This window comes from Beta vulgaris, chromosome 3 (assembly GCF_026745355.1).
Source record: "Beta vulgaris subsp. vulgaris cultivar EL10 chromosome 3, EL10.2, whole genome shotgun sequence".
Classification (NCBI taxonomy): domain Eukaryota; kingdom Viridiplantae; phylum Streptophyta; class Magnoliopsida; order Caryophyllales; family Amaranthaceae; genus Beta; species Beta vulgaris.
The window spans coordinates 6,722,462-6,746,074 of NC_079204.1; the positions used below are offsets into that span (position 1 = coordinate 6,722,462).

Sequence of the window (23,613 nt, forward strand, 5' to 3'; positions counted from 1 at the left end):
GAAATGAATTGAACCGCAGAGAGTAACTGAACTAAACTGGGATAAGTCCAAAAAAAACAGGGCCTCAATTCAGCGTTCTATAGGGTGATTCTCCTGATTCATTTTTCTTCAAACATCAAGTGAATATGTAGATAGATGTCTTAGATACGCATCCTGACAGAAAATGTCCTTGATAGTGTGATAAGTCCAGGACAAAATAAGCAAGCTTCCTGAATGAAAAACGAAGACAGAGATCAGGAAAAGAGTCTGGATATACCAGCAGTGTAAGAGTACGCAGAGAAGACTTTTATCTAGTACCAAGCGACAGAATCCCCGACTAAAGTGGCAGTCTATGCATTGTAACTCCAAGAATAGTCCCCAAATGTATGGTTTCCGACCTCTCGTTTCAAGTTTTTGTCGTCGTCGATGTCGTTGTCGAGCCGGGCCTGCCATCTGTTGGCATTCAGCAATTATGAAATCTAATAGTGAAGGACAGGGCATGTGGTCTTTTTGTACAAAGGCCTATCATGATTGTAGTACCATTTCTTCACAGTACAAATCTCATTCTCAATGTCATCTCAATGGTATAAACAGCAATAACTTCTAGTACAATGATGCTCAAATTTTTAGGGAAACACAAAAAAGAGATGTTTTCATTAACGGAAATAGTGATCAAAAAATGGTGGAAGGAAGAAGGTGACAATTCTCATTCTATGTATATATTCCAACTTACATATATACTTCTATACTTTCATCTTATAATAGGAATAATGAAATTGTAGTATAAATCTGATAATGATAGCTAGTAATATATACTCTTATAGTTCTATCTATCTCATAACAGAAACCAGCAGAAGCATAATTAGCTAGCTCTTCTTGGATCTAATTCTCAAGCTGAGCTACCAACTTGTGCAGTTCCTTTGTTCTGCTTTATAACCATCCTTCTTTCTACAATGAGTGACACCATTTGCAGTGGTCAACCTCCGAGTTAGGGTGTGTTCTCTTCACATAATAACTTATCCGAATTTAAGTTATTCGACCTTATATTTACACATGATCGGACTTGATCAGTGAAGGTGAAGAAAACGCACCCTAAGATCCCAATGTGCTTCTTGGGAATAAGTGACACCGATTATAGTCAGCGCCTACCAAAGTCCCAAGCAACTTGTACGTAGCTAGGGCCGTGGACCTAGCCTTTGAGTGGACCTTACAGTTATCTTGATTCCGAGCCTCCACGCTTCGTGGCTTAGATTGCAAATTTGCAATTTCGATTAGTATGTTGCTGGTAGAAATCCTCAACCTGAAATTTCTCAAATCTTGAATAACTTAAACCATTTGTTTCATTCATTTTCCAGCACTTGCTCAAAGTTCGACTCGAGTTCGAACCCTCTTTAACCATTGTATCATCATCAGAAGACACAGAAAGATTCTGTTTCTAGCATCTTCATTTTGACCAAATTCAATCACATCCTCTCTGCAAACCTCACTTCGCCAAAGTATCGAATATTCAAATAGCCAGAACATATCCAACAACCGAGAATCTGAAATTATCCTGAAACTTACACAACTTGGTACCCAAATCAACCATGTATAAAACCCACAAACTTAAATCACAAATATCAAACTCCCAAAAAGATGCTCTTTTCACCGTAATAATGCATTAACCAAGAAACCCAAATAACGAATCTCAACATAAATGTCCCCCCATTTTAAAAAAAACAGCTAGCTAGCATATGCAGAAAATAATGGACATAATTATACTACTCTCAAATGTCAATCAAAGAATTCTGCTACCCACTAAGTAATCCACTCATTACAGATAGACATTAATAATAATTAGCGGAGTTCAACTCAACAGAACTAACTACTTTTTTTTTTCAATGGTCTATTTCTAATGGGTAGTCTACTGGAGTCGCTCTTATGGAAGCACTCAAATACCTCAAGCATGCATCGGACCCGGTGTAGACCCGACAACCCGACTTGGAGAATTAAATACGGGTGGAGGTGCACCAATCACAGGCATTGGCATATCAATAGGCGGCGGTGGTGGTGGTGGTGGTGATGATGGAAGTAACGGAGATGGTGGCGGAGGTGGCACTATTGGGTTTGATTGTGGGCTTGGAGGTGGGTATTGGTTTGGGCTTGGAGGTGGGTATTGGTATGGGCTTTGAGGTGGGTTTTGAAATGGGCTTGAAGGTGGGTTTTGGAATGGGCTTGGAGGTGGGATTGGGTCTGGGTTAGTGCTAATTAATGGATTAGGATTTTGATTTGGAAACTGGTTAAGTCCAGTAGGAGTATTACAGGAAGAATCAGATTGAGAACAAGAGTGAGATTTGCGGATGCCATGTTTAATGAGGGTGAAGCCCAATATAAGGCCCGTTACTGCTAGAACTATTACAATGAAGATGAAGATCTTTGTTGCTTTTCCTACATAACACATTTTCTTTTTTTTTGGTTTTTGGGTTGGGTGATGTTGAAGTTGATGAAGGAGAGCAAAAAATGGGAGGTTGAGTTAATTGAAAGTGGAGTAATGAGTGATGGTGGGAGTGAAGAAGACGAGGTGAGTGAGTAAGTGAAGTGAGTGGGTGAATAGAAAAATTAATTTGGTGGTGTAGTGGTGTGGTGATGGCACGTGACTACCAAATTGACAAGTGTTTGGACAGCACGTGACATTACAGCTCAGCTAACATAGCCATAGCTTTTAGCCTTGTATTCTCTTTATTGTTTTACTCTTTGTACGGTTTCCAAAATATGTTTTCGCTCTTCAATATCTTTAATTTCGTATTAATAAAAAATAAAATATACTTCCTCCGTTCCGTTTTAAATGAAACGTTTGTTTTTTCACGCAACCCAACGCGCTTCTTTAGTCATTAATATCTTTAGTTGTGTACACGCAAAAAATATAAAAAAGTTATAATTTGATAGTATGCATCGAGAGATCTAACAAGATCCCACTTGACTATGTTTTTCTTTATATAATAGCGATAAATTGGAGTTAAAATTGATCAATGAATAGTGTCATTTCATCCAATGTTTCATTTAAAACAGAACGGAGGAAGTATAAAAAGTTGATATTATAAAGGATATATTGAGATAAACCTAACAAAAATTTTATATGAGTATTTTTTTATATATACTTCCTTAGATTAATTGTACGGTTTGTTTTTTCACATTTGCCAAGATGCTTTTTTGAACATTAATATCTCCAATTGCGTAAAGTAAATATTACAAAAAGTTGATATTTAAAATCCTCGTATTGAGACGAATTTAACAAGGTCCCACTTGACTATATTTTTTCTTATATAATGATAAGTAGGGGTGAGCACAACCGGGTACCGGGTAGAGTTTCATAAACTCGGACCCAGCGGGTATTAAAAATCTATAATTGGAACTGGAACTGGTCCAATCGGGGTCCGAAATTTTCGAACCCAGACCCGAAACTGGTGGGTACTAGGTCCAGAACTGGGTTTTCAGTCAACATACTAAGATGGGTCAATTGAGCTATAAATTTTTTCTAAAAAATTAAATGAGCCTAAAGGCCTACTAAAGTACTAACTTTTTACTTAACAACTATTATCCTATTACCAATTCTATAGGAGTATATTAAAAAAATCAATTCTAAGTATCGAGTATCCGGACCTAGACCAGCTCCGACCAGGTTACCCAGAACCGGAACCAGTCGAATCGGGTACCCACCAGGTACCGGGTCTGAAAAAATTCTACCCATCATTTGAATTTCTGGATTGGATCCGGATCCAGACCCGTCGGGGTCCAGACCGGGTTTGGGTCTAGGTACCCGGAATTTCTGCTCACCATTAATGATAAGGGAAGGCTTATCAAATTTGATTCATAAATAATGACCAAATAACAAATAATGCAATTATTTTAAAATAAAAGAAGTATTAGTGTTTAACCTTAACATAAAAAGCCAACACCATTTTATGTGACGGATCCAAAATAATTGTATGAATATATGATAGTATATGGGTTTTATGACTTTATCCGTTTTAGTACAAGTGTCCAACCCCCGCCCTCTATTCTCCAATGGAGTCATTGCCAAAATTCCAGCCGGTAAGAACATTATGCATTCAACAAGAAAACATTTTTATTTGAGAGGCAAGAAAAAAAGAAAAAAATTAAAGTCTTGACACCTATGAACTATAGTGGTGCACAATAAGGGCATAATTGTAGTTTAACTTTATGAATTTAACTCATTGCGAAAATATTTGTAGTCCTAATATGACAAAGATTCATGATTTTTTATGAGATAATGTGTCATAAGTGCATATACTAACATCCTTTAATTGTATATTAGAGTGTATTTAATTTACATATAGTATTAGAGTATTTATATTGTATTTTTGCATATTTAGTGTCCTTTTTATAAACTACGAATGTTTTCATAGGTTGTTTGGTCTTTCATGTAGTCTCAAGTACTTTGGACTCCTTATTGAGAATATGATGATTAAGTCACTTAGATTACTTTTGATATGATATAGATCATGTGACCAAAACGAATTGAAGAAGATACAAACGGCTTTGTGTACTTGTACAAAATATATGACACATTTTTACATTTAATTCGATCATAATTTTTTACACAAAAATGATAATTTGATGATTCCAACTGGGTTGAAAACTAGACTTGAAGAACTTTCCAACGATATATCATATGCGCCAAACAAAGATCTGGATCAAATTTATAGCTGCTCGAAGTTGAGTAGGGGAATCTGACGATACAGAACAACACGTTCGTGTTAGTTTTGACACTCCCGTTTTGCCTTGTTTGAGGCAATAGCTTATTTTCATATACTAGTTTTTATGGTTACAGGTCAACACGTTTGTGTCATTATTGACACGTCCGTGTTGGTTTGCTCCTTGAAGCGTTTTGTTATGTCGGTTTTATTATTTTAGGAGGTTATAAATACTCTTTAATTTGTTTAATGACGGGGATAGTCTATGGTATACACTTTTCTAGTGTTTCTAGAGAATAGTTAGATTGTATACACATTTTAGGGTTTCTAGAGAGAAGTTAGAGAGAGAAACTTGTACATCTTCATTGTTCTTCAAGACTCTACATATTTCCCATCAATTCAAGTATTTATTTTTTCCTTCTTTTCCTTTGTTTTCTATTATGAATTTTAATTATTCTTCTCTAACTTATTATTTCAATTATGCTTGAGTAGTTTTTTTCTCTATGGTTAAGTTGAACCTTAGTATGATTTAATTCATGATTATTTCTTTAAATTCCCATGTTGATTGTTTATTTGTTTTTGCTTAATTGATTGTGCATATTCCAATACTAGATTAGGGACAACTAGTATCGTTATTATTCCATTGTCTTGATCACAACGGGAGTTGGGTTTTGACGAAAATTAGGTATTTCAATTAAGGGCATGAAATTCTCCACGGGAGTAGGTAGAATGAATTGTTGGGAAGTTAGAGTACTGCGTTTAATGTCTTGAATTTGCGGGAGTAGGTTTGAGTGCATATTAAGGAAGTCATAGATACTCGAGAGAGGTTTACGGTATTTATAGGGTGTATTTTTCCTTGTGAACATTTAATTGGTTAGTTTTAGGTTGAAATTATGATTATATTAATTCATGCTAGTGGTATACTCCATCCGTTTCCTAAAGATCTTCTCTCTTTCCGTTTAAGGGTGTTTCCAAAAGATCTTCCCTCTTTTGCTTTATTCCTTATTTGGCAAAACAAATTTCCCTATTTACCCTCTCATGTCGTCACTATCATATGATCCACCATTACATTATTAATTCAATTTTACTCCCTTTCTCTCTCCTACTTTAACCCCTTTTTATTTGTTTATTTATCTTAACCCCTTTCTCTCTCCTACTTTACTCACACCATGCCCCACACAACTTGATTTTCCTTGGTATCTGTAGGAACAGTAAGTGGGAAGATCTTTAGGAAACGGAGGGAGTACTTAACTATAGATTCTTCTATTATATATTGATTAGTATAGTTTATTCGACCATTATTGATATTAATTTCCTTTAGCCTTACCATTATTTAAGAGCTAATCATAGAACAACTTTCTCTATGTGGGATCGAGCATGAATTACCCTATTACATAGTTAGGAGATCTAGTTAGGTGATTTATCTTTGTTAGGTGTGCGACACATCTATCAATGAAATACTATATCTATTTGCTTAATTGTTATACATTAGTTTAGGGGATAATCAAGGCAACTCATAAATTTTTTTTGATAAAAGCGTGGCAAAAACTGATTTTGTTTTGGAAAATGTAAAAAAATATTAAAGTATTGGAGGAGAAAAAAAAGTGGGATAGGTGGATGGTTTGTAGTGAGGCAATAAATATAGGTTATTGTCATGTATTATCCCCCTTTTTCCACAAAACTTAATTAAAAATTTAGTAATTTACATACATCGACTTGCGGCAATCCGACTTGCGTGGTCCCGGTTCACGCTAAAAATAGTGTGAACCAGGCCCAGGCACGTGACCCTATATCACTTTAACATACACTATATCACTTTAACATACACTATATCATTGTAACACACACTATATCATTTTAACACACACTAAATCACTTTAACATACACTATATCACTTTAACATACACTATATCATTGTAACATACACTATATCATTTTAACATACACTATATCACTTTAACATACACTATATCATTTTAACATACACTATATCATTATAACATACACTATATCACTTTAACATACACTATATCACTGTAACATACACTATATCATTTTAACATATACTCCCTCTGTTTTTTTTTATCTTTCTCACTTAGAATCTTGACACTATTCATGCATAGAGAGAATCTTCTCAAATGTTCTCAATTTATAAGAAAAAACATAGTCATGTGGGGTCTTGTTTGATTCGTCTCAATTAGTACTTTATTAATATTCAATCGTTATAATTTTTACTAATATATAATGAAAGATATTTAAGTTTTAAAACATGCATTGGCAAACGTGCAAAGTCAAAGTAGGAATGATAAAAAAAAACAGAGGGAGTACACTATATCATTTTAACATATACACTATATTATTTTAATATACACTATTTCATTTTAACATACACTATATCATATCAATATACACTATCATAAACTCACGTGATATGAATCGGGTGCACACTATTAGTGTGCACCGGGTTCATATTAGTTTTTTTAGACTTGCGGTATTGGCCAAACCAACAACTAGTTATCCTAAAAACGACTATCTCACCCTCTCATATATCCAAAGACATATAACTAAAATGGTTTATTGTTTGGCACACTTCAAAATTTTGTGCCAAGTATGTCCAATAGATCAGATAACTTAACGTAATGTAGAGAAAATAACAAGACACTATTGCCTTCAAGTCATCGATTGGAGATATTAAAAGAGCCACTTTTTTTATAGAAAATAGAAGAGACATTTTTATTTAATAATAAGTATAGTAGCTACACACTACTAAAGAACATACATGGCATTAGAAAGTCACGAAAATGTTCTTAGTTCTTATTGCCCCTCATTAGTACTCATGATATTTGTTACATAAAGCAACTCTTTCTATATGATCCACTCCTCTTAACTAGCATTACTAAGAGTAGATCGATAATGGCTGCCTGGTTGTTCAACCGTGGTACTCCACGACCAGAATACCATCACCGACAGCTTTCGCAACCGGAGGGAGTATGCGAGCGTGCACGGCGGTGCGAGTGAATGCGTCAATGCGGCTGGCGTTACTACCAGAGTTACTCAGCTCAATATCAATCTTTTTCCAGTCAATGTTGTCGAACTTGCTAATTGCACCACAATCTACGTAAACCTGTAAGAAGCACCGTGCCATTGCATTTAACATTATGTTATCATGCTAATATCACATGAAATTCCCCTTATAATTTATTGATTTATTGCATGCTAGAACGTTTTTGGATGCGTACGATGCCCCTAGCTAGACCGAGTTGTTACATGGATATAACACATAGTTATGCTCTCATTTATATTAATATATGTGTCGTTGGTTCAAATTAAAGAATCTATTCTTTTAAAATGAATGGGAATAAGGTGGAGTGAGACCCATTACTTGATGAATAGCACCATACGATAGCTAGACTAACTTGACAATGTGGGTTTATACTACATATGTATTTTTTTAATCTATACATTTTACAATTTGTGGTCAAAGTTTAAAATTTCAGAAATGTTAATACTAAAGTATCATTGCTAGCTCATATGAGAATGAGATCTTATTAGATGTGTTAGTGTTCATTTTTATTATGTCAACTTTTTATAAATATAATAACAATACTTATTTAGATCGAGTCCATATTAGGTGTAACATATAGATATATATAAAGACATGATCAAGTTTTCACACTATTGAGTAACCAGGCCCGTCCCTGAGCCTGGGCGCGCCCGCCCAGGACCTAGGGGAAAAAGGCCCATATTGCTGATTTCCATTCTGTTGTTAAGGGATAAAAATAATTTGCACGCATTACATCTACAAAACATAATGTTGCCTCCTTGGTTTACTGAATATCATAATGATTAGTTACTCCACTGTAACTCTCCATCCCAAGATCGACTCCCACCTATGACATTTTTAATTTTTTTCAGCTTTCTTTTTTTTCTTTTTTCTTTTTGGGTTTTCTTTTGCTTTTAATAATTTTGAAATAGCTTCAATTTCCTATTTTTATTTTTTGGTTTTCTTTAATTATTTCCAATGATTTCAAAATAGCTACCTAATATTTAGTAGGTGGGTTTTCTTTCCTTCTCATATAAAGTAACTATGTCCCTTTTGCTATTTCATACCCCCTCGACTTTATATAGTTGTTCACTTTTTATGTTTACATATTGTTCATTTTTACCCACTTCGACTATATGTATATTAATTTCAAAATATTCTATGTTACATAAATTGTACGAATCGATAAAGTAAAATAGTTAAAGATATTAGATGTTAATAAAATAATGCATTTGTTAAAGCAAATGTAAAAGTGAAACCGTTAAAGAGGGAAGGGTTATTATGTTATTGCCTTTGCTTTTTTTCCAATTCAAACCCAGATTTATATTAAAGAAGTAATCCAAAGGCCAAAGCACTTACACAATTTTGTAATCCAACCCAGACTCTAACTGACAACTTGATGATGAGGATGACGTGATTAATTTAAGAAGCAAGATATGACTTAATTTAGGAAGACATGTCATAAAAAGATAACCATCAATCCAGTGGGTATGTTATAAAAAATGTAAGGTAATTTCATGAGCTATAGAAAAAAAAAGTCATATTTAGCAGAACTTTAACCATTAGTTTCTTTAAATCAATATATATGGAAATAGTAGTAGAGATCAGGGAGGGCCCATATTTTTTAGTTTGCCCTAGTGCCTCCAAAATGTTGGGAACGGGCATGTGAGTAACTTTTATAAATCTAAAATGTATCATTGACCTGACCAAATATGTGCTTTTGATTTGAGTTAATGAGATTTTCAAAATCATGGAAAATGAAACAAAATTGAAGGTATAACCTTTTTGGCTTGGATATCCTCAGGGTTGGACCAAGCAACGAGCCATCCACACTGACTTTGTCCATCAACGACTCTGCCTGAATACACCACGGCAGTCTTGATGCCATTTGCAGCAATTTTAGACACTTGCTCAAACTGATCATTAACACCACTAACAAGAATTTCTGGGTATTTCGTGATGAAATCTCCAGACCACACATACTCAGCATGTACGGTCATGGGACCTGAGGTGTTATTCCTCAAGTGTCCCATCAGAAATAGTTGATCTTGTGGGTTCACCTCCCTAGCCACGGCTTTGCTTTGCGCATGCTTCACCAGCTCGTCCAAGGCAGCCTGGTGGTTCTGGACAACTTGAGAGGAAGACATTTCTCACGTACGTTAGTTACCTAGCTTAGCCTGCGAGCAAACTTGGCCGACAAACAAAACTGATATTATTATGGTAAGGTAAAAAAATATCAGGAGACCCTTCGCACGAGGGATGGTCGAGTATTACTTGTATAACTTTACTTGTATTCCTTGAATTAGTATACAACTTAAACATATAATGTTTCTCTCCCTTAGCAAGGACCTTGAGTCCAATGATATCGTTTCCTGATTTCTATCTCCCATATTGGAGATCAAGGTTCAAATCTTGGTAGAAGCAAAAATTTCAATATGGTGGGGGGTTGGGGTTGGGATGCTTCTTACTATTTTTCTATTTCATATTCATATATCACATCAAGTCTGGACATGTATGCTAATCATTTTTGGCTTTCTAATATATTTTTAGTATAAATTGAAATTATGTTATAGGACAATTCGAGTTGTTGATAATGTGACTTTGTTTGTTTGATTACTGGTTGTATTTTATGCTCCATATTTACTAAACAAATTCCCAATAATTCATTTACAGATTATTAAAATATTTTGCTATTACAATTTACTTTTGTTATTATAGCGCCTCTCTATATATACATTAAATAAGATATGAATCAATATATATTTTCTGCATGTAATAGATATAAGATACTTCTTATTAAATATGTAGGTGACATATAAATATATAATTATTATTATCAAAATCTATAGCTAGCTTAAGAAAACTTATACCATAAAATCCTTATCAGATGCGTGGATTGTAGTATTGTTAATATCCTACCAGCTTATATAGCTAAGATTTAGAGTAAATTGACTTGATCTATATTAACTTTTGGAGCAAAACTTCCATTGTTTAAGTAAAATTTAATTTTGCCATGCAGAAAGAAAGCCCACATTCTTGCTAAACCTTGTTTCCCAGCAATCAAATATTTTGAAAGTATTGCTCATATATTAATCTAACATACGTTCAAATTAAAAGAAAAGAAAGCTACGTATATCTAGCTCAATGAAAGGGAAAAAACAATGACTGCTGAAAGAAAAAAGAGGGCAAAAACAGGAGCTAATACCTTGACAAGCAGTGTGTAGTGGAGAACTTTACTTACTGAGCAATTCACGGTTGCCATTTTCTTATATTTATAGACCATGTGGATTGTGGCCTTCTGGGTGCACCGTGCATGACAATTTAAGATGCATCTTTCAAGATGCCTTTAATTTTAATTTCATAAAGGAAAAAAAAGATGCCTTTAACTTTACTCTTCTCCGTAAAATTCTTTTCTTTTTGGGATTGATTGAGTTAGGGTGACTAATGACAATAGGATATTACAGGCATTTCAGACTCTATTATGGAATAATAAGGTCATGTTATTTTGGACTTATTTTTAGTTTAGTTCACTTACATTTAATGTAGTTTAGTTTAGTTTAGTTTAGTTTTGAAATATTCGACTTATCTTAATAAATACTTTTATATGTCACTTTTTGATAGTGACTTTTGTATTGTAATTCAAAGTTATAGTATGATAAATATAATAAGTGAAAGTATTGGGTCAGACCGTCTGACCCAATATGTTTCGTCAGACGAAACCGCGAGAACGGCGTCGCTGCTCCTTCTTCATCTTCTTCCTCCACCGTCGCCGCGTCGCTGCTCCTTCTTCATCTTCTTCCTCCGCCACCTTGTTGTGTCGATGGTGGACGTTCAAGAGAGAAAGATCCGACTCGTGGCAACCATTGTTGTAGAGGAAAGAGAAATCGGTCTCAACTTCACGGTCTAGTGTTTGTGGTGGCTAGGAGCAAGATGTCATTGATGTGGAATGAAGAAGGAGAAAGTGAGAGGAAAGCAGAGGTTACGTTAGTGTTTATTTTTTTTTAATTTTAGTTAGTTGTTAAATGAAAGAATAATAAAACTAAGAATCCAAGTTACTTTCATTTAGAGGTAACTTACTTTCATTTAGACGTAAGTTACTTTCATTTAGACGCAAGTTACTCTCATTTAGAGGTAATTTACATCCAACTGAAAAAAAATTTAAAACCAACTGAACAAAAATTGAAACCAACTGAATTTTTTTTTAAAACCAACTGAAAAAAAATTGAAAAAACTGAAAGCCGTCCGACCAAAGATTATGATCGGACGATCTGACACAATACCTTCTCATATAATAATCGTTCCCCTCAAAATAAATAAAATATAATAATCGAAATGGAACAACCAACCATTAACTTTTTCTCAGATTGCTTTTCGATCAAAAGAATATTTACTTTACTACCCACAAATGTTAGAAGGGAATTTTGGTTTTCTAACACGAGGGAAATTCGTCAACTTAAGAAATTTGTTTTATCCTTTTATATTCTCACATCTTTTTGATTAATTTGCACCCCACAAAATAAACCTTTGTTTATAAGGAGCTGAATTCTAGTTCTTGTCTTAAGTTTTCGTCCTTGTAGGGCAAATTACTTGGTGGATTTCTTGACCTCATCTGTCCAAGCTAAGATTAGTAATTGATCGAAGCTCTATTTTACTCACTTTAAGATAAATTAGTTCATACAAATATATTCTACCAATAAGATTATAGGTATGTGTTCCCCAAGATCAACATATATCTCTTACTCAAAATGTTTTACGAGATGTAAGTTAGCAAATGTAGACAATCATAGTAGTTCGATGGGGAAATATAAAGGGAAGATTACTGTCAGCGACAAATTTTCGTTCAATTACGCTGCGTTTTGCTGCTGGTTCAGCAAAAAAAAATTAAAGAATTGATGACCAGGCAGTGGGTCCCACTCCCACGCCTGATCATCAGTTCACTCACCCCAACCCATTTTTTTCCCCAATCACTCCCATTCACCTCACAATCTTTTTTTCAATTGTGATTAAGAGCACTTTTTTCTCAATCATCAACTTGATTTTTATTCTCAATCATGAATAAGGATGCTCTTAGCACTAAGCATGACAATGGATATCAAAAAGGTCAATCCAATTTGAGTATTGAACCTTCTCACGATCAAGAATAAGTAGGATGTCATTCTTGATATTACTGACAGACAACACGGGGTGTAGGAGGAGGGGGTGGGATGAACGACGAGGGAGTCAGATATCGATGCACCGTCCTTAGTCATGGTGGCTGGCGGTAGTAGGGGCTGACGAGGAGGAGGTTGGGCGACTAAGGCCGGAATCGAAGAAGCAAAAAAAAAAAAGAAAAACCAAAGCTTGAAAAAAAACAAATCTGAGGTTCAAACCACAGGAGAGGGAAAAATACAATTAATTTTGCATAGGCTGTGATACCATGTTAGTTTTGGGAAAACTTTCTTGATTGAAGTGAATCCATTGATCACAATATATAGGTTAAAACATAAAGGTAATCTCAACAATCTTAGGAAACCTAACAAGAGTAGAATTTTAATTATATAAACTATATCCAAATATAAAATATTATTCTAATATACTCCCTCTGTTTTTTTTATCTTTCTCACTTTCTTGTGCACATCTTCCAATGTACATCTTTGAAATTAAATTAGTATCTTTCATTATATATTAGTAAAAATTATAACGATTGAATATTAATAATGTACTAATTGCGACGAATCAAACAAGACTCCACATGACTATATTTTTTCTTATAAATTGAAAATAATTGAGAAGATTCTCTCTAAGTATGAAGAGTGTCAAGACTCAAGATTCTAAGTGAGAACGATAAAAAAAAAACAGAGGGAGTATTTTATATTCAATCAACACTCAATTGCATTTTTTTGGATACCATTTTGAAAACATTTTTTTTGCTATTGTCTAACTAAGACATGTAAAAGCCTAACATTAGGGGTTTTTTTTTAATTCTATATATTATTTATTAAATATATGTCCAAATGTGTTTGAAAATATCCACAAAAAGTAGGTTTGAAAATAGTTAAAATAAAAATAAGTATCTAGCTTGTACAATTAATTGTTTAAAGTTGCAATGTTTGAGCTATAGGTTGTACCTGAAAAATAGTTGTGTCACTGAGTCTAAAATTTCTAATAACATTTGGAAAGTTTTTGATCCTTTTCATTTCCCTTCATTAAAAGTTGTAATTAGAAAACAATAATAGAAAGAAAGTAAGAAACCCAAGAAAAACCCTATTCCTAAAAGAAGAAGAGAACAAACATATACCCCCATACATGCTTTAAAATGATTCCATTCTTTTCCTTTCACTACTTGGGTATTTTTGTCCAACGTATGAAATTGGTTTAGCTTTACAAATTTGTTTTATTCATTTATGATAAAATTCATTCAAAGTTCAAACCCCTTCATAGATAAATAAAGTAGTAAGAAAATCATTTAAATTTGGAATCATGTTCTTGACTTTTAGTTTGTCGTTGACTCGTTGTAGTTCACGTCTTCACGACTGTAGGTAATTGTATTACTTCGATACCTTTATTTACTTCAACAATCACATGTCATGTTGTGTGCGACACGACATAACACTTGAATAATTTATTTTAAACGAAAAACTTGATTTTTTTTTTTTTACAATATCAGTAACTTCCATAATTCCATATCTAGATTGCATGTCATAGCCGAGTAACAATCACATGTCATAGTCAAGTCGAACACTTAAACATCCATATCTAAATTGACATTATCAAGGATGTCTTGACCTAGTGGTTAAGATTGAAGTGCAGTGAACGATGGGTGCCTTTGTGGCTCATCGGTGTCCGAATAACATATGTAACTTCCAGTTTTGAGAGCGATCTGTCACCTTATCCATTTTAAACGGTAATTTTTTTTTTTGTTGTTGATCCTCATAGCATATTCTAGGTTTTCTATTTCTTGCAATTTGTAGTAGGTGATTTTCATCTGATAGCTAATATTTGAGATCAGCTGCTTTTATTGAATAAATGGCGGTTTTGGATTGTCATGGCGAATTTATTGATATTTGTGCTTGAATGATTAGAATTCGGCATATATTTTTGACAGGATATATTGATATGTTACATTATTTTGCAGATTTATTGCACAAGTTTTTCTTTTAAAAATAACGAATTAGTGTATGTATGGTGTATAGTGTAGTCGATATCATGATTCATGAGAGTGTTACTCATTGTCTTATGCTTTGATTTCGAATTTACAATTCAATTACAAAGTTATAGGTGAATTATGGAATACTTAAATTCATAAGAATATAATTGGAGCTCGCACTTTAATTGGAAGTTGTTTGCTAAAATAGTTGTGATTCTGGCTATTAGTTATTTTTTCTGATAAATCGTTAGAATATTTGGTTTCTAGTTATTATTAATTTTTACATTAGTTATGACTTTTTTTTTCCGATTCTATGGCTAATAGTTTTAGTCTAGAAAGTAACTGAAAGACTATAATTATAGCATATGAATAATTATTTATTAATTTAATGAGTAACAAGGATAGTATGGGTGATCATTAGTTTTATTCATTGTATGCATTAGTAAATATTATTTTGGCATTGGTTATTTGAGGTTGACATAACTAATGCAAAAATGCTATAGTTATTTAAGAAAGACAGAATTGTTATAAATAAACAGGAGAGAGAAGAGAGAATTGTGTTGTATCTTATTCCATATAGTCTAGGGTATATATATACAATACAATAGTTAGGGTTTTACTTGGAGAACAAAACCCTAGAATATCCCGGATATATTAAGGGGGTATAATGGGCATCCATATTATATTTCATAACACTCCCCCTTGGATGTCCATTATACAAAATAAAAGTTCTCTCTTAAAATAAGATATTTCCTAATGCGCGTAAGATGTGCCTCATTAAAAACCTTACCAGGAAAACCCAGTGGGAAAAACCATGGTTAAGGGAAAAAGAGTGCAGCGCGCATCTACTCCCCCTCATGATTACATAACTTGAGATCTTTGAGACGACGTAATCCAATACGGTAAACTAATTTCTTGAAAGTAGCGGTGGGAAGTGCCTTGGTAAATAGGTCTGCCAAATTTTCACTTGAACGAATCTGTAGAACCTGTACATCACCATTCTTCTGCAGTTCATGGGTGAAGAAAAATTTTGGTAAAGTTTGTTGTTCTATCACCCTTGATGTATCCTTCCTTATTGTGCAATGCATGCTGCATTATCCTCATACATAACTGTTGGAGCTTCTTTCCCTATAGATATGCCACAATTCTCGTATATGTTGAATTACGGACCTTAACCATACACATTCACGACTAGCTTCGTGGATAGCTAAAATCTCTGCATGGTTGGAAGAAGTGGCTGCAATGGTTTGCTTCATGGAACGCCAAGAAATGGCAGTACCACACTTGTGAACACATATCCTGTTTGTGATCGAGCATTATGGGGATCAGACAAATACCCTGCATCTGCAAAACCAATTAAGTCTTCTTTGGGTTGGTTAGAAAAGAATAAACCCATATCTTTCGTTCCTTGGAGGTAACGAAGTACATGTTTTATTCCATTCCAATGCCTTCGAGTTGGACATGAGCTAAACCTTGCTAGCAAGTTCACAGAAAATGATATGTCAGGTCTCGTATGGCTAGCAAGATACATCAATGCCCCTATTGCACTTAAGTATGGTACTTCAGGACCAAGGATTTCTTCATTGATTTCTCGAGGACGGAATGGGTCTTTATCAACATCAAGTGATCTTACAACCATTGGGCTACTCAACGGATGTGCTTGATCCAAATAAAACCTTTTTAACACCTTTTCCGTATATGTTGTTTGATGCACAAGGATTCCATTCTTTAGATGCTCAATTTGTAGCCCCAAGCAAAATTTTGTCTTTCCAAGATCTTTCATCTCAAATTCTTTCTTCAAATATTCCACTGTGTGTGAAATCTCTTCAGGGGTCCCAATAATATTTAAATCATCAACATACACTGCAATTATTACAAATCCTGCCCCAAATTCTTTATAAAAATGCATGGACTGATAGGGTCATTCTTATAGCCTTCACTTAATAAGTACTCACTGAGGCGATTATACCACATACGCCCTGATTGCTTCAATCCATAAAGAGATCTGTTTAATTTTATGCAGTAATGTTCTCGAGAATTAGAATTTGCTGCTTCTGGCAGTTTAAATCCTTCTGGGACTTTCATATAAATGTCATTGTCCAGTGGCCCATATAAGTAGGCTGTGACTACATCCATTAAACGTAAATCAAGTCCTTCTCTTATTGCCAGACTAATAAGAAATCTGAAAGTAGTTGCGTCCACCACAGGGGAGTATGTTTCTTCATAATCAATTCCAGGTCTTTGTGAGAATCCTTGTGCAACTAAACGTGCTTTGTATCTCACAATTTCACCATCTTCATTCTTCTTTCGCACAAAGACCCATTTATGTCCCACTGGTTTTACACCTTTAGGTGTACGGACTACTGGTCCAAATACTTCTCTCTTTGCAAGAGATTTTAATTCTGCCTCAATTGCTTCCTTCCATTTTGGCCAATCATCTCTTTGTGCACACTCTTCAATAGACTTTGGTTCATGATCCTCATTTTCTTCCATAACATCAACTGCTACATTGCATGCAAAAATTTCATCGACGTCGATTTGATTTCGGTTCCATTTTATTCCAGACATGACATAATCAGTTGAGATCTCTTCATTGTCAGGTACCTGAATTTCTTCCTTTGCCATGTCTAAAGTCTCTCCTGGAGATCCTTCAAAATTCTTTTTTCCTCGGTCTGGCCATTATCAATTCCTGCTCCTTTTCTTTTCCGAGGATTCTTATCTTTGGAACCAATAGGTCTACCACGCTTCAGGCGTGCTGTAGACTCACTAGCAGTTTGATGTTTTCCTTCTGGGACATCAATTTTGATTGGAGCATTCACAGCTGGTATATGCGACTTGGTTACTCTATTTGGGTCAGTAAATGCGTCTGGCAATCGATTTGCTAAGCTTTGTAAATGAATTATCTTTTGGACTTCTAATTCACATTGTTTATTACGAGGATCAAGATGAGATAATGATAATTCATTCCAATGATTTCCTTCTCCAGCTGTTTATTCTCTCCCCCTAATGTTGGAAAAACTGACTCATTAAAGTGACAATCTGCAAATCGAGCCTTAAATAGATTCCCTGTGGATGGCTCTAATTATTGATGGAGATTCATATCCAACATATATTCCTAACCTCCTTTGAGGACCCATCTTAGAACGATGTGGTGGAGCAATTGGAACATATACAGCACATCCAAAAACTTTTAGATGGGAAATATTTGGTTCCTGACCAAAAACCAATTGTGATGGGGAGAACTTTTGATTACTCGTTGGCCTGATGCGAATTAATGCTGCTGCATGTAATATAGCATGTCCCCAAGCAGAGATTGGGAGTTTGGACTTCATAAGTAGTGGTCTAGCAATCAACTGGAGACGCTTTATTAATGATTCAGCTAGACCATTTTGTGTGTGAACATGTGTACAGGATGTTCAACACTTATCCCAATAGACATGCAATAATCATCAAAGGCTTGAGAAGTGAATTCACCAGCATTATCAAGGCGGATTGCCTTCATAGGGAAATCTGGAAAATGTGCTCGTAATCTAATCAATTGAGCAAGTAGTCTCGCAAACGCCAGGTTGCGAGTTGATAGCAAGGATACATGTGACCATCTACTCGATGCGTCAATTAAAACCATAAAATATCTAAATGTTCCACATGGTGGGTGAATTGGCCCACAAATATCTCCCTGTATACGTTCCAAAAAATTGATAGATTCAAAATCTATTTTGGTTGGTGAAGGTCGTATTATCAACTTGCCTTGTGAGCAAGCAGCACATGAGAAATCATTAGGAAGAATCTTCTGGTTCTTCAATGAATGTCCACATGAATTTTCAATTATTTTTCGCATCATTATTGAACCAGGGTGGCCCAACCGGTCATGCCAAATAGTGAAATTATCTGCAAACTTCCTGTTTACTATGGCATATGTTTCAATTGTATTGATTTTAGTGTAGTACAGACCAGTGGAAAATGCAGGTAATTTCTCCAAAATATTCTTAGTGCCTTGGGTAATACTCGTGATATGAAGGTATTCAACATTTCCTTCACTTATTGTCTCAATATGATATCCATTATGGCGAATATCTTTAAAGCTCAATAAATTTCTTTGAGATTTGGGAGAGTATAATGCATCAATGATTTCAAATTTCGTTCCCATAGGCAATAATATATTTGCTCTTCCGGAGCCTTCAATTATCTTTATACTACCTGATATAGTACTCACACTAGTTTCTTTCATTGTCAAATAAGAGAAATATCTCTTGCTTTTTAGTATGGTATGAGTAGTTGCACTGTCTGCTAGGCATAAATCTTCACCATTCATTGCTAACTGAACTTGAGGGGTATTCATATTCTTCAAATAAATGAAATAACAATATATATAAGAAAAACTAAATAATCAAAATTTAACAATGTCATATAAAATCATGGTACTAACAAATAAAAGCTAAAATAAAATAACATAATCCAAACAAAAATCCATAGTAATAACTTAATAAACGAAAATAAAGTTTTATTCTTTAAATGACCATAATCTAATCTAAGGATTAGTTATTCCCTTCAGGGGTGGTGAAGAAATCAGCAACTTCCAGGTGAGTTGTATTGCCACAATCAAAGTCACCTTCGCCATCTTCGTACACAAGATTTGTTTATACTTTCTTTCCCTTTTGCTTCTTTAATGATTGTTGATAAAGGTCAACCAAGTGTTTTGGTGTATGACACGTACGAGACCAATGACCTTTTCCTCCACATCTGTAAACACATTGGTCACGTTCTCATTTTTATGTTTCTCTTGTTTGTTATCATCTTTATTGTCCCCTTCTGGTGGGAATATGAATTCTGGAAATAACCACCTCGGCCTCGACCTCGACCATATCCGTATCCACGTCCACGTCCACGTCCTCGACCATGTCCATATCCACGTCCACGTCCACGTCCACGTCCACGTCCACGTCCACGTCCACGTCCACGTCCACGTCCACTATTGTTGGCATGATATTTTTCTTTTCCGTTATGGGATGTCGCATTCGCTTCAGGGAATGGAGCAGAACCAGTTGGACGTGATTCATGATTTTTCATCAGTAGCTCGTTATTTTGCTCAGCCACAAGGAGACAAGATATAAGTTCAGAATATTTCTTAAATTCCTTTTCACGGTATTGTGTCTGCAGGACAACATTATTCGCATGAAAGGTAGTGTATGTTTTCTCTAGCATTTCTGCATCAGTGATTTTCTCTCCACATAATTTCAACTGTGAAGTAATTCTGAACATAGCTGAGTTATATTCACTTACAGACTTAAAGTCTTGTAGTCGTAAATGTAACCAGTCATAACGAGCTTTGGGTAATATTACAGTTTTCTGGTGGTCATACCTTTCCTTTAGATTACTCCAAAGGACTTGTGGATCTTTCACAGTCAAGTACTCAATCTTAAGACCTTCATGGAGGGTGTGGCGAAGAAATATCATAGCCTTAGCTTTGTTTTGACTTGTTGCTTTATTGCCTGCTTTGATTGTATCACCAAGGTCTTTTGCATCTAGGTGAATTTCAGCGTCTAACACCCAAGACAAATAGTTCTGTCCAGTAATATCAAGGGCCGCAAATTCAAGCTTTGTAAGGTTCGACATAGTATACTATATACAAGTGAATATTGCGAAATTAGTACTTCATATAAAATTGTAATTCAATATTGTAGTTTAAGGGGTTCATATAGTAGGTAATGTAAGAATATAATTTGAATAACTAATGTTACTATAATATTGCTATACATCCAGTATAATATGATACATGTTTTAGACGCAAGAATAAAACAAACAAAAAAAACCAATAAAGTCCAAATATATATATTTTTTTTTCGCATCACGAAATACATCATCTATTTTATTCCTTTGAAGGCTAATCATAATGGGGAAGGCTAATTTGTTCAGAATACTGATTCGAAATTCAATACATAGCATTCATCATCAAAGTTCATCATCATCATTCATCACGTAGCATTAACTAAAATAAATCAATATTATTTAAAACAAAGGTTGGTGCAGCTTCATCATCATCATTCATCACGTAGCATTCGAAATTCAATGCATAAAGAAAAAAAAATTGAACAAGCCACTGATTCATACATCTAGTACATACTAAGCAGTGAGCAGTAAAGAAATAAATAAATAAATTTGACAACAATCCCATATTCCCATACTGCAGTCACCAAAGTTCATCGAGTACCAGTTTGATGACAAACTCAAAACAGAACTCAGCCACATGGATTCGCAAACGAATAAAAAAAATTGAGAAATTCATACTTCCAGAAACAAAGAATCACGTAAAAATAGATAAGATGATTCGAACCTTAGAGAGAATGGAGGAGACGAGATAAGCGGCGGAGGTGAAATTGACGGCGTGGAAGAGAGTGTTTCGGAAGTGTGAGCGGTTGGTGCTGATAACGTGTTGTAAATAAACAGGAGAAAGAAGAGAGAATCGTGTTGTATCTTATTCCATATAGTCCAGGGTATATATATACAATACAATAGTTAGGGTTTTACTTGGAGAACAAAACCCTAGAATATCCCGGATATATTAACGGGGGTATAATGTGCATCCATATTATATTTCATAACAAGAATTAATGCGTTAGTTTTTTTTTTTTTTAAGAAAGAGAGAATTATTTAGACATGAGAGGAAAAAAAAAAAAAACCAACACCATATTATGCGCCGGATGAATGATAAATATATTCTATATGAATAAATGATATATGGGTTTCAGTACAACTGTCCACCTCCGCCCTCTATTCTTCAACGGATTCATTGCCAAAATTCCAACCGTAAGAACATTATGCATTCAACAAGAAAACATTTTTTATTTGAGAGGCAAGAAAAAAGCCACAATAAGGGCATAATTCTAGTTTAACTTTATGAATTTAACCCATTGCGAAAATATGTGTAGGCCTAATATGACAAAGATTCATGATTTTTTTTTTTGGAGGTAATGAGATACTACCTCAGTTTGTTTAATTGTTACTTATCCTATATGTACGTGATGTGTGTGAAAATAAACAAAAAGTCAATTACATAATAATATATACGAAAAATTATTCATAAAGTTCATTGTATATTTTCTTTTATTTTTTGAAAGCTAATAAATCAATGATGATGTAAATATTTTGTTAATTGAGGATATGATGATAAAAGATGGTGAATTTGTATTTTATTACTTAAGGGTATAAAAGGAATTAACATTTTTGGTGTCCCTCTCCTCTTCCCTTATATAATAGAGATACATTACTTTAGAGGATAATCAAGGCAACACAATAAAATCATGATAAAAGCGTGGCAAAACTGATTTTGTTTTGAAAAATGTAAAAAAAAAATATCTCTATTATATAAGGGAAGGGGGAGCAATGGTGTCCTCTTTTAAAATGCCTATTTTACCCCCATTTCCTTTCTAACAGAAGGAATGTCAAAATTAAAATCAGCACTCAAAGAAAACTACCGAAAATTAATTTAGAACACTCACTCACAAATCACTTAAAAGAATAAACTTTACAAATCACTCATACAATTGAGAAATTCACGTTATAAAAATCACGCAAATACTCAAATAATCAGAAAACTTTATTAAAACTTAAAATTAACATACAAACTAAAACTAATAACTCAGAACATCAATTCATACAAAAACATTTACAAAAATTTACTTACAAATCACTATTCTCAAGAACCATTCACAATTACATACTCAAAAAAGTTATCTATAAACACAAATCTCAAAAAAAACATAAGACTTTGATGGCGATATCACACATTCATCCATCGGCAATTTGCGAACTTCAAAAAAGTTACATAATTCTTTTAACCTCCAAAATTATTTAATATTAGTTGAAATATACAATAGCAACTTAGTCGACTGTTATGTAGTTAAAAAAAAAATGGAGATGATAACATTGAGTTCAAAAGGGCTTTTATACAATCAGACTTAAATTTAATTCATTTTCATATAAAATAAATTTAGTTTTTTCTAAAAAATGCCAATATTAAAATTTTTGCCCAATTTTTCTTGCCAAAAATCCATGTTCAGAAATAAATTTTGAAAAACAAAACAATATCAAACTTTTTACGAAAAACTTTTGCAAAAAATCCATTTTCAGAAAAAAAAAACTACATTAATTTGCGAAAAGTAACGATTTTTTTTTTCTAAAAAAAAATTCAAATATCAAATTGTGTATGAAAAAAATTAAAATTTCATTTCAAATATAATTGAAGCTCAAAGTGTTAAAATTTAGAAAAGGACAAAATTTTAAATGATGAAAATTTTAAATATCAATATGTGAAAACAGAATTTAGAAGTTAGACGAGGAAAAAAACATGAATTTAATTTATACTTTCCGATACAATTTTGGGATCATGGATCAAATTTTACCCTTGCTAATGCCTAAAAAAGGTAAAATTTGTGTTTTAAAAAAATGAGGCACGCATCGCGTGCGTAAATTGCTAGTATTAAAGTATTGGAGGAGAAAGAATAATGGGATAAGTGGATGGTTTGTACTTTGTAGTGACGAGTGAGTATATAAAGAATTTTGCTAAATGTCGTCCTATTTTTTCCTACTAACATCTTGTATACATATTTTTTTTTTATGTATTTTATACTCATATACGTTTCCTCACTCTCTCTCACTCTCCCCTTTTTTTCCACAAAACTGAATCAAAAATTTAGTAATTTACATACACTGAGTTGCGGAATTGGCCAAACTAACAACTAGTTACCCAATAAATCGAAAACAACTATCTCAC

At 33.9% G+C, this 23,613-nt stretch overlaps 2 protein-coding genes across 2 annotated transcripts; both read right to left on the reverse strand.

The window, feature by feature from the left end:
* Window positions 1-7,356: 7,356 nt before the first annotated feature.
* Window positions 7,357-11,043, reverse strand: LOC104888421 (jasmonate-induced protein homolog). Its single transcript, XM_010673392.3, has 3 exons — window positions 10,923-11,043; window positions 9,499-9,905; window positions 7,357-7,798 (listed from the first exon to the last, which is right to left on the reverse strand). The coding sequence occupies exons 2-3, from the start codon at window positions 9,862-9,864 to the stop codon at window positions 7,604-7,606; spliced, it is 561 nt and encodes a 186-aa protein (XP_010671694.2). The 5' UTR covers window positions 9,865-9,905; window positions 10,923-11,043; the 3' UTR covers window positions 7,357-7,603.
* An 8,000-nt stretch (window positions 11,044-19,043) lies between these two features.
* Window positions 19,044-21,649, reverse strand: LOC104888609 (uncharacterized). The gene is made up of 2 exons (XM_010673633.4): window positions 21,175-21,649; window positions 19,044-20,462 (listed from the first exon to the last, which is right to left on the reverse strand). The coding sequence occupies exon 2, from the start codon at window positions 20,454-20,456 to the stop codon at window positions 19,599-19,601; it is 858 nt and encodes a 285-aa protein (XP_010671935.3). The 5' UTR covers window positions 20,457-20,462; window positions 21,175-21,649; the 3' UTR covers window positions 19,044-19,598.
* Window positions 21,650-23,613: the final 1,964 nt, after the last annotated feature.